Below are 12163 nucleotides of genomic sequence, written 5' to 3'. Positions count from 1 at the left end.
GGTATATGCTGTCCCTTTTATACCTCTGTGCCATTTTCCTGCCTTGCAGGTACCAGTGTAAGGTGGGGGAAGGTAGCTTCTGCTTGCCTTCCCATGGATGCACAAAATGTGGGCAAATCCTTAACTCCTACCCTCATCCCCAGGGCACCAGCCAGTTCAGCCATGCCAGTGTGTGCTGAGGGAGAGACACTGTACCAGGCATGGGGCTGGTACAGGTACTCAACCCCACAATTGGAGAAAGCTGGGAGGCACATTTTGACTGACTCTGATTCTTCTTCCAGCCTTGTTCTGAGGGTACAGAACAGTGCGCTGTCCCATTCAAGAGGCTTGTGGCAAAGCCATAGTTTAGCCTTGTGAGAGGAAGTAATATTTTTATTCCAGTCCTGTCAGCAATATAGAGACCTCAGTGATCTACCTGCCTCTGTTTTGCTATTAACTAAGATTTAACGTTCTCATTATTTCATTGTATTTCCCATGTGGACTCCCTATTCTTTCCCCTTCAGAAATTGCTCCACTAAAGTCAGCAGTCAGAGGCATCAGACTATTCTAAATATACTGAAGTGGAGGGGGGCTCTTAATTCTTACAGCTTCCAATTGTTTCCTCACTTTAAAATTCCACCCACTGTAGTGCAGGACTGAAAGGTGCTGCCTGTGTATTCCATGATTTCTCCCACCACCCCACCTACCCACCCACCCCTACACACCAGGGAGCTCTTGGAGGGAGGGGAACTCTGGAAGCGGGTTGGGGCACAGCTGGGAGGAAAGTGCAGGGGTTCAGCTGAAGAGGCAGAAGTTAGGGGCAAAGGGTGCATTGCACAGCATGGCAGTGCAGGGGTTGGGGAGCCCATGGATGCAGGAACGCTGGGAGCAAGCCTGGGTGGGAGTGAGACTGGGTGCCAGGGTGGGTGTGTGCAGGGTCATGCGCCTTGTTAATTATTCTTTGTTTTAGTATTGTTTCTTCCATAACAATTTAAATTATATAATTTTTTGTTTGCAACTGGTGGGTGTCCCGATAGCACATGTCCGAACAAGCGCACATGAACTCAATACTGGTGCACAAGACAAAACTCACTCCGCTCAGAGGGAACACTGGAGGAGACCAGAGCCCAGACTGGGTCCCTCCTATCCAGCCACATGTCTGGAAAATGGGCAAGGAGGTGCCTGGCAGCACTGACCTGAGTGGCCCAGGTCCCCTTTGCCTGGCACCTTGGAGCACCATGACTTGCTCCAGGCAACGCCACTGTTCTTGGTGCTCACGGGCTGCTGGGCCAGCAGGCTCAGGAGCAGTGCAGGGCGAGGCACCCCATGTCCCTTGCCACTTGCCACTCCATCCTCTGCCGCACCCTGAGCCTAGCGCCAAGCTGCCCTGATGGAACCCACCTGCAGCGTTTGGAGCGGCTGCCAACTTGGCTGAGCAGGGTGGGCAATGCCTTCCTCTGCATGATGGCACCTGGAGACCCCTCCTTACTGCATGGCCCCCCAGCCCTCTTTCCATTCTCCATTTCCTCAGCCCCTCCCCTTCATCCCCTCAGACTTCCATCCTCCCTTCCCAACCTGGCAAGCACCAGGCATTGGGTGAGGCTCCCCATGTCCCATCCTATCCTCTGTTGCACCCCAAGTGGCTGCATCCCAACACCAGCACCGAGACACCCCAGTGGAACCCACTGTCACAGCCCAGCAACCCCAAAGGCGTCACAAAGGGGTGGCCCAGCAGTGTTTGGAGCAGTTGACAACCCGCTGATGCTGCTTCCTTGCTGATTAGGTTGCCTGTTCGTGGGAGGGGGCAGGGTGTGCATAGGGAGGGAGGGAGGAAGGGAGATACGGTGTATGTGGGGATGGGTGGTGCAGTAAGAAGGGATGGTGGGAGTGAGGAGGATATATGAATGGAGGCAGGGGGATGGGCAGTGTGCGGGTGCGGAGAGGGAGGGGTTAGGGAAGATGGTGAGTGTAGGGATGGGGGTGTAGGAATGGAGGTGGAGGTAGGGGTGGAAGGAGGTGGAAGGAGGTGGGTGGGCCCTGTGGATCATGGAGCTCCAGACCCCGGCTCTTCATCACCCCCAGGTCAGCAGGGAAAGGGCCAGGAGAGGGGAGAGCCAGGACTGGTGCAGGCTGTGGGGGAGGAGAAGAGCCAGGGCTGGTGCGACCTCAGCCCAGCCCACCCCAGTGGCTGGGGGGAGAGCTGTGGTTACCTATCCCCAAAGAGGGAGGTTGGCATGCATAGCAAGCAGGGTGCGCCACCCCCTAGTTTGTACTTTAAACATATTTGTACGTTCTTTTTTAGATTTTACTCTTATGTTCTCCAGGCCATTGGCTTTTGTATCACCAACAAAAGTTGTAAATGGTAAACAGATAGTCTGTATTAGGGATGTTAGCAAGTATTTGACTAGCCCTGGCCAAGCAGTCCACTGGTCCGGGATGCTGCGCCTCTGCATTTTGAATGTAGTAAGATCCCTGCTCAGTGCCGGCTCGAGCTGGCTCCTGGACCTACTCCTGCTGTGGCCTTGCAGAACGGTCCTTATCAACTAATTGTATCGACTACATTGATACGATGTCGATAAGTGGTCCTTATTGACTAATCATGTCAGCTTCATCAACAAATTGTACGATTAGCCAGATAACTGCAATTTAACCTTCTTACTCTGTATGCACATTTAAAACATCAGAGACCTGAGTTTCTATTTTAGTGGAAATCACTTAAATCCTTTCATATGTTGTGTCAATAAGGCAGAGCTCCTCTAAATAGAGAACAGGTACTTTGATACGCATCCACAAATTTTGCCAGTCTGTATCACCAGTGGTCATTTTTCTCTTGTTCTTACATTAACAAATATGGTTTATGCTTTAATACCAGATAACAATTTAGTGGGCTGAATTGTTTTCTCAGGTTACCCAATTTTAATCTCCTTTGCTCAGAGCCAGTGTGCATTTGCAAACTGGAATTGTTGAGCTCTCCATTAATTTGGTCTTTAGTTAATCAACTTGGAAATACTCATGCTTCCTTTTTGAATGGTTTTATGGTGCATTGCCTCCTGAAAGCTGGGGAGGCAGTAAGTTTGGAAAATTAGAACTAAAAGTCACAATAGTGAAATATTAAACCACCAGTGGGATGGAATTAGAGGCTGCTTATGAACCAATTGCAAAGTCTTACATGGGAACTGTAAATGCTACGGATTTTCATTCTTCCTCAACTGCCCCTTTCCTGAATGGAGCGATCTGCTTTTTTCTACTGCTGTATCACCAAGTGAGGTAATCTGTCTGCTTGGCCTGATGCACGTGACTTAGTCTGGGGAGCACTCATTGGGGTATTGCATATACCAGAAACAGATGTCTTTTTGGTTTCTCCATATCATACCTTTTAAGGTTCTCTGATGTACAGAGAACAGCAGCTGTTTCTGTTCTGAGTTGCTGTTGCCTGTTGCAGCAAGGAGAGAGATGCTGTGGTCTGTTCTGGAGATTATTTTGTTCTGTACATTACGTGCAAAAGCATGTACTTTAATTAAATTGAAAATGGAAGTAATTTATAAAGAACCAGAAGACTTAGCCTGTGTTGTCTGGGTCCATATAGCCTGGGACTGGCGGTGTGGGGGGTGCAGGAGTCTGGGCAGGACCTTGAGGATATGGGCGGGAACAGGGCAGGAGGCTTGAGGGGTGAGGAGAGGCTCAGGGCGGGGGGGGTCCCATCTGGCAGCACTTTCTGGCCCCTCCTCCCCCGACGCTAGGAGCCTTCTGTCTTCCCCCAGCCACCTCCCTGGCTGCTAGGGGCCCTTCCCTTCCCCCAGTGCCTCCTGTCCAACATTGCAGCCCAGGGCTGGGGAGGAGAAAGGGTTTGGGGCAAAGGGGCTACTTACTGGTGTGCTAGCCAGTCAAGGTGGTGGAGCCCAAGTCCTGCTGGCCACTCTCTTGGTGATGTGACTGCCCCCAGTGACCACTCTCAGTATCGCGCCCCTCCTCTCTTCCCCCTCCCTTTCCATGTTGTAGGAAACCATCCTATTACTGGCAGTTTCTGTTTTCTTGGCCCACCCAAACCTTGACCTTCCTTTAAGTTAGGAGAAGAGGAAGCTGCATCCCAAAACTGGTGGTCCTAGCTCTTACTGTGCTGGAAGAGTTCTTGAACAAATGGACTCTCAGACATACAGACAGATGCACATTTCTAAAATATTAGATGAACTGTAGTGTGAGAGCATGAGAGAGCAGAGCGTGGTAGTGTCTCCTGGGTCACAGGCTATTGAACCTCTGCTAATGAAGAGAGTTGCCGTACTCTGCATAGCATGCAAGTTCTTGAAAGTATAAAGATGCAATGCTTAGGAAACTATGCATGCCACACCCCTGCCAGTGTTCCCACTCAGAGACCAAGTGAGAGGGAGAGGCATGAGCACTGTTCTTTCACATAGCTGAATGCTAGACAGATCCAGGAACGCAGCAGAACAGCTACAAGGGAAGACAGACGAGTTTAACGTGTGGGCCAGTCTAATCCCAGAAAAAACACTGGTGCATTCTTCTTATGCCACACGCCTACTGAATGTACAAGTCACCACTACCCTTGCTATCAATAAATAGACAATAAGATTTATGGGCATGAACAGCTGGCAATTTCTGAGATTTAAGGATATGATCTGACGGCTGTTACTCAGGTGAACAATTATAATTCATGCTGGTAGTTTTATTGACTTCCCTGTGTTCACGCATGAGAGGGAAGGTTGCAGAGTTTGGATATTTTTAAATGCGTTTCTTCCTCATGTGGAGACATAGGCCCTGTTTAGCCTGTGTTTAAAATGAGGCTCCAAAGTACGTACTTAAGAATCTAAATAAAAATGGACTGAATTGTCAAAAGTGCTGAGCTCCTTCAAGTCAATGGCAGCTACACTTGTGCTGCCTCTTCGAATATCTGGCTGCTCTACGTGGATTTTAAGATGGCAGAATATGAGAGAAATCTTGGTGTTAAATTGTGAGCCATGTTTGTTAATCTGTAAGAACAAGATAAAAAACTTGGGTCTCATGCTAACTTTAGGTAACCAAATCATGAAAACTTTGGCCATAGCTTTGATAACACGAATTACTGCACTGTTGTGTTTGAGTCTGCGACCAAGATTGAAACAAGATTGACTTGCTGTGTGCCCTATAGGGTTGCCAGATGGTTGAAACAAAAATACTGAACAGCCCTCCCTCCCCCCCCCCCCCCCCAAAAAAAAAAACACCGGGAACAAATTCTGTTGAAGGGTAAAAAGGATGGGGGACCTAAGTTGTTGGGGGGGGGGGGGGGGAGAAAGGACTCCAAGGACTTCTTAAGCCAAAAAAAATAAAATAAAATAAAACAGCATTAAAACAGCATGTCCCCTGTAAGGGTGTGTCTAGACTACATGCCTCCGTCAACGGAGGCATGTAGATTAGACAGATCGGCAGAGGGAAATGAAGCTGCGATTAAAATAATCGCGGCTTCATTTAAATTTAAATGGCTGCCCCGCTCTGCCGATCAGCTGTTTGTCGGCATATCGGGGCAGTCTGGACGCACCGCGTCGACAAAGAGGCCTTTCTTGATCGGCACAGGTATGCCTCGTGAAACCAGGTTTACCTGTGCCGATCAAGAAAGGCTTCTTTGTCGACGCGGTGCGTCCAGACTGCCCCGATCTGCCAACAAACAGCTGATCGGCAGAGCGGGGCAGCCATTTAAATTTAAATGAAGCTGCGATTATTTTAATCGCGGCTTCATTTCCCTCTGCCGATCTGTCTAATCTACATGCCTCCGTCGACGGAGGCATGTAGTTTAGACGTACCCTAAGAGTGAGTGCAGGGATAGGAACAGGGGAGTGGTTGAGCACTAAGACCCAGGAGAAGCATTGCTTCTCCTTGGTCTTTTGGCTGGCAGCGATTTTGTGCCAGCAGCTTTGGGGAACCAGGTAAGCATGGGGGCTGGCGGGGGGAGTGGGAGGCCAGGAGCTGAGTGTTTGTAGGGTTGCCAGGTGCCCGGCATTTTCACCTCCTAGCTGGGGAAAAATTCAGAAAATACCAGACATCTCGGGTGTCCGGTATTCTCTGAATTTTTTTTACCGGACAGGAGCTGAAAATACCAGACTGTCCGGGTGAATACCAGACACCTGGAAACCCTAGCCCTTGGGCAGATCAGTACTTGAACTTGGTACTTTCATTTCCACATCCTGAAAATGGACATTGTGGTGACTGCATACATTCTATAATTTAAGCAGAGTGAATAGGGAAGAGTTTGATTGCTCATTGACAGAATCCATACCTGTTCTGGGGTAGAGGAAGTAATAATCGTCAACCCCAGATGTTCAAAAATCATAAGGTGGGCCTCCAAATTCACAAAATTGGTTTAAAAATCATGATTCTTCTACATTAAAAATGTGAGGTTCCTTCTGTTTTTAGGGTACACTTAGACCACATTTTCAAACTCTTCTTTGCAGCCATAAGTCTAGGAACCTTTTAAATTACTTTATGCGAGTGTTAGAATTCTCACAGTCACTTCTCTCCAGAAGCAAAACTGTAACTATCAGAAAACGTACCATAAAATCATGAGATTTTGGAACTCTGAAGAAGGGAGGCTTTGAAAAGCTTTCTTCATCTCTGGACTACTCTGATACAATACAACTTTGACATATTAGTCATAACCAGATGCTATCATCTACCATCATGAGTGAATTTGGTCATTGTTTTGGCATGCCAAATGGACAGGTGTCCTTATCTTTCACACCACTATGACCGTGCTCACCAAGGTCATAAATGGTGTCCTCAGTATTAAGGCTGGTTTTGAAAAAGCGTGGGGATAACTGTCCAGCCCACCCTGATCCTCCCAGTTCCAAACTGGAGAAGTGCAGCAAGGTTTTTCTACTGTTTCACTTTCATTATTTTACCTGTTCTGAGTTGTTCCACAGCCTTAGATTACGGGAACTGTAAAACCCTCTCACTGCAGCAGCCACCCTAAGAATGGAGGTTAGGTTTGCCAACTTTCTGACCTGGGGTGGGCAAGAGGTGGCTAGTGGGCCGGATTCGGCCTGCAACTGCCTCACGAGGACCCTCAAGCACAGTGCAGCAGCAGCCGCTTTAAACGTGGCTGCTTTGTACTCTGGATGCTAGGGAGTGAGAAGGGAGGCTCTGTCCTGCTCTTCTCTCCCCCCTCCCCCCTCAGCAAAATCTCCCATCTCCCATTGGCCAGTTTCCAGCTAATAGGAGCTGAGAAATTTTACAGGAGGCAGGGGCACAGTCATTGAAGTCTCCTCCTTCCACCCACCATGCCCGGAGTAGAGCCACGTGGAGCAGCTTGTGACTGCAGCTCAGGTTCCCACAGGGCTGCTGGTTGGGAGCCACCTAGATAAGCACCTCCCAGCCAGAGCCTGTCTGTGACACCCCTGTCCCTCTTTGCCCCCCACAACTGCTTGCCCCAAGCCACCACCCAAACCCTCTGCACCTCCTTCTCCCAGGTCACAACTCCCTCCCAGATCCTGTACCCCCTTCTGGAGCCCCTTCCCCAGGCCAGAATCCTCTCCTGCACCCATACCTCCACTTTGGCCCTGCACTCCAAGCCTCTGCCCCAGATCACAACCCCCTTCTTCATCCAAACTCCCTCTCAGACTGAACACCCCCCACGTACCTCAGTCCACTACCCCAAGCTCCCTTCTGCACCCAACCTCTGTCCTAGACTCCATACTCCCTTTGTAGAAATGCAGCCCTTGACCACTTGCCAAAATTCTTGGAGTGCCCCCTCTCCCCCGTTAAAATTATTGCCCACCCCTGTTCTGACTGAACAACACCAAACAGCCTTGCCCTCGCCCTTCTCCAAGGCCCTACCCTGCTTACTCCATCCCCTCCCTCCCTTACTCCATCCCCCTCCCCCATCCTTACTTGCTCGCTTCTGGGCTTTAGTGGTCCATTTTTTACCTGTTTAGTGACCAGGTGGAGTTCTGTTACCTTCTGATGTGGGGGATTTAATGGGACTCTGCTACAAATATTGGCCTGGACATGCTGTGTGGTAGCCTCTTGGATAGATAGGAGACTTTTCCATTTGTCACCTTCCTCTACAGTCCATTTATGTGAAAGCTGGGGCATGGAAGGGAGGGGCAAATCTAGTCTTGTCCTTTAACTGAAATACTGCTTGCATTAGAAATGAAGTGAGAATTGTGCAGCAAATATAAAATTACCAAAAAAAGTTCCATTAACAGTCAATGATTTTTTGCAGGAAATTTAGCTTGGAGAGAAACTGACCATCCACGCTGATCTTATGGAATTTATGAAGTATAAAGAATTCAGTTTTATCTGTTCAGTTTGTACAAATGAGAAGCATAGCTCATTACTTCTAATTTTCATTTAAAAGTAAATACTACATATGTGAAATTTAAGCTAAATGTGAATTGAATTGGTTCACACTTTTCTTCTACAAATGAAATATAACCATTATTTTTCTTTTTGCATAAAATAATATGGAAAACAAAAGAAAGATCAGCACAATAGTAAATACTTGTTTAAAAAAATGATTTAAAGCTCTTGTAATAAAACCAATTGACACCAGAGGGCAGCAGCTCATCAGGAATCTAACCCTCTTCCCCTCATATTATTATCCATTATTCTGATTACTCTGATAGGAAAGACATTTATCCGCACTCTACAAACTTATACTAAAGCTGAATTAAAAGTGAAAGATTAGCTTTTACAGCTTGGCCTTGCAGAGCTGGAGTTACTTTTAATCTGAATTAAATGTTGGGTTTCCTATAATTTTCCTGTTTAAAACTGTGAAGTCAAACTTACAACTTTGTAGTTACTTGTTACCACACATTTTTTGTGTTTTCTGGTTTTTCTAGGTTACATTTCGGACAAGAATCTATCACTGTAATATTAACAGCCAAGGAGTGATCTGCCTTGACATTTTAAAAGACAACTGGAGTCCAGCACTAACTATTTCTAAAGTTCTCCTGTCCATCTGCTCACTTCTTACAGACTGCAACCCTGGTAAGCCCCTCATGCCCTAACACAGTGGATCTTAACCTGTAGTTCCCATTGCAGTGGGCCCGACCTTACTTTTCTTTTCTTTTTCCTTCCCTACTTTTCCTTTTCCTCTCCCAGGGGGGCATCTGTGAAATATTAATAGATTGAAAAGATATGCTCAAAAAGGTTGAGAACCACTGCTAACAGATGATGTCACTATTGATATGGATCATCTGTCATTTTAGTAAATTACACCTTGATCCTGCATCATTAAAATCAAAAGGAGCTTTTGACATTGACCTCAATGAGCATAGGATCAAGTTCTTGGAGAAGGGAATTCCTGGGTCTCTCCTCCCTCCCCCCAAAAGCCCAAGCTTTCTGAAGGATGCTAGAAGTTGTTCTGATAATTCTATATGCCTGCCCGTTCTTACAAGTTGCACTGCAAAGAAAGCAGCAAGCAGAAAAATCTCAGACAATCCTCCTGTAAATTGAAATTCCAGCTAAAAAGAAAGTGATCTTTTTAAATACCATTCATGTGTGGTGTCTGTACCATTTGAAATTCTGGTGATTTGGTAATGGAGTAGATGTATTTAAAAAGTACCCCCATAAACAAGGCTGAGAAGATAACATGCTGGACATTTTCCTGGAAGCTCCAGTTCAGCTTTATAGTAAATGTTTCTAGAACAAACTTTCTTCCAACATTCCACCACCATATTTTTATATATAAAGTCAGTTAAGAATTGTTGTTAATACATTTAGTGCTTTCCTCCTGTCTTCAGCTTAGTTAATTAAGTACACCGCAGTAACACAAAATACGCAAAACTTATCAAATTTCTTCTAACTTCTATACAAGTGTATTAGCTAAGGCATTCTGCTATGAATACTTCACTCCAAAAACCTGATCTAATCTTTCATGGAAACCAGATTTATATTGATATAGGTGTACTGGGACATGCATACAGCTTTAGAAATGTTAAAATAAATTGAAGCACAGAGGTCAGGTAAAGTCTACAATATAACCTGCAAAAATGGCAAAGCGTAAGTGTCTTTTACTTCCTTAAAACTTGAATTAGTGACTCTTTTCCTGCCACATTCAGCAATCACTTATAAAGCCCCATAAATATACATATACAAATTAAGGTCTGGCCGCCTCTTGGAAGTCTAACCACCTCAGTACTATAAAATGAATCAGTTTTCTACCATGGAACCCTCCCCTCCCCCTATGAATGCTTTTGGGAAACATATCACATAAGTTCTCAACTTTTTCTTTTATGTTTGTCCCAGTTCTTAACTAAATTGAGCAAGAACTTTTTCTTTCTTTCTAGCTGACCCTCTGGTTGGAAGCATTGCCACTCAGTATATGACTAACAGAGCAGAGCATGACAGAATGGCCAGACAGTGGACCAAAAGATATGCTACATAAAATGGATTTTTGTCAAACTCTTGCATTATTTGTCTGTGATGGAAAGAGCTGCTTATTGATTTTGAAGAGGGGGGAGGGAGGGTGCTGGTAAAGAGTAGGGTATTTCTATAACAGATTTTATTCAGTCTTTTATTTCCTAAGATTTTGTTGTTGTAACTTAAGGTATCTTGCTACAGTAGACAGCTAGAATTGGGAATAGCATATTTTAAGACTGTCATTAGTTCAGCAATATTAGCTCACATATAGTACCAAGGAGAATGTAAACTTAGATTTTTTTTTGGTTCAGTTGCTTGTGATATGTAAAAGATAAAACAGCTTAATTTTGTACAGGTACATATGTTGACATTTATGTAAAAGTCCTTTGAAGACTCTACACACTGGGATTTTTGTTTTTGTAAAAGATGTTGGGATTTTCCCCCTCGGGAGGGTGTGTTGGTATTTAACAATTCCTTTTTAAAGACTCATCTCATGATATGTCGTATGGAGGAGTGGATATATGGCCTCATATAGGAAATGAGAAGTAGTTAATGTATTATTTTATATGCCAATCTACCTTTGTGAAAAGAATAAAGGTTTTAATCAGGATTTATGGCAACCTGTAGTGAAATACCTTAAGCTGTTTAACTGTAAGGCGTGGAATAGGAGTCACTCAGTGGATTGGTTGTATGTTGTGGGCTACTTAAGTCTGCATTTGTTACTGTGCTAATAAAAATATGTAAAAAATGACTCCTACTTAGTGGCCTGTTTTGTTATTTTGCTGAACTAGCTTCTCAGTACATTTTGATGAAACACCTGTATTCACCTTCCACTGTTTTTCCTTGTGAGCTAAGTGCTGTCTGAAAGCATTCAGGGAAGAGTACTGATTTATCAGTGGCAGTAACCTTGTCCAGATGGGTGCTCTGTAGAAAGCAGCTCCTATTGCTTCCATTTTTAAAGGCTTTTCTACATTAGGTTATGTACCAACTGATACCTCAGGAAGAGAGAGACAAGGTGAGTGAGGCAGTATCTTTTATTGGACCAACTTCTTCCTGGTGAGAGAGACAAGTTTTTGAGCTTACATAGTGCTGTTCAGGTCAGCTTCAACACTGCATACCACAGGAATAGTCCAGCTGAGTACAGCAGAACCTGAAAGGATCTACCTACCATCTTGTCCCGGCACACTGCTGAAATGCCAAAAGCTTGGGCTGTTAAGGTGAACTGCTCCCCAAACTGGTTTTGGAAGGGCTGCCCTTTCGCTAGAGCTACAGAGAATGCTGATGGAATAGGGTCAGGCTAAGGACAGGATGCAGGTGAGAGACTATGGGGAATGTCTGCCACAGCTGTAATGAGAGACAATTGTACTTCTAGTTGGAGGAGAAAGAATGGCATCATAGAAGAGCTGGGCAGGACACAACTCAAATGAAGAATGGGGAAGACAGGTTCTAACCTGTTGCAAAGCTATGTCCTGATAATGTCACTTGTACAGACAATTAAGGAATAGGGATGAGGTAGCTCAGCAAAAGGCAGGGAGTGGGCTGCATGAGTGTCCCTTTTTCATCGCACTGGGCTGCAAGATTGCTGTAATTAAGACAGTCTCTCAGGATAGGGTAGTCTTGCTAATTGTGCTTGCATGCCTAGAATTTGCAGGGTGTGCCAGCTGAACCATAGCAGCATTTTGATTGGATACAGAGGGTGCACATGGCTCTCAAGCAATGTTGTGTGCAATCCGCATGCATCTCATTGCACATGCCCTTGCTTTATGTGCATGACTCTTTAGTACTACCACTAAGGGAAAACGATGTGGATGGAAACCAGCAGAATCTGGCAAGC

At 45.6% G+C, this 12163-nt stretch overlaps 1 protein-coding gene across 4 annotated transcripts in view; it reads left to right on the top strand.

The window, feature by feature from the left end:
* Positions 1 to 11080, top strand: part of LOC102450046 (ubiquitin-conjugating enzyme E2 E1) — a 72284-nt gene extending 61204 nt beyond the window's left edge. For all 4 annotated transcript variants that reach the window (XM_075922060.2, XM_075922058.2, XM_075922059.2 and 1 more), the window contains exons 5-6: positions 8808 to 8955; positions 10257 to 11080. In XM_075922060.2, the coding sequence (XP_075778175.1) occupies positions 8808 to 8955; positions 10257 to 10354 (246 nt within the window). In that variant the 3' untranslated portion in view covers positions 10355 to 11080. The remainder of the gene's footprint in view (positions 1 to 8807; positions 8956 to 10256) is intronic.
* The last annotated feature ends 1083 nt before the right edge of the window (positions 11081 to 12163 follow it).

This window comes from Pelodiscus sinensis, chromosome 2 (assembly GCF_052426305.1).
Source record: "Pelodiscus sinensis isolate ZL-2025 chromosome 2, ASM5242630v1, whole genome shotgun sequence".
Classification (NCBI taxonomy): Eukaryota; Metazoa; Chordata; order Testudines; family Trionychidae; genus Pelodiscus; species Pelodiscus sinensis.
The sequence above is the reverse complement of the archived record's forward strand: the minus strand, read 5'-3'. Positions and strand labels throughout refer to the sequence as shown.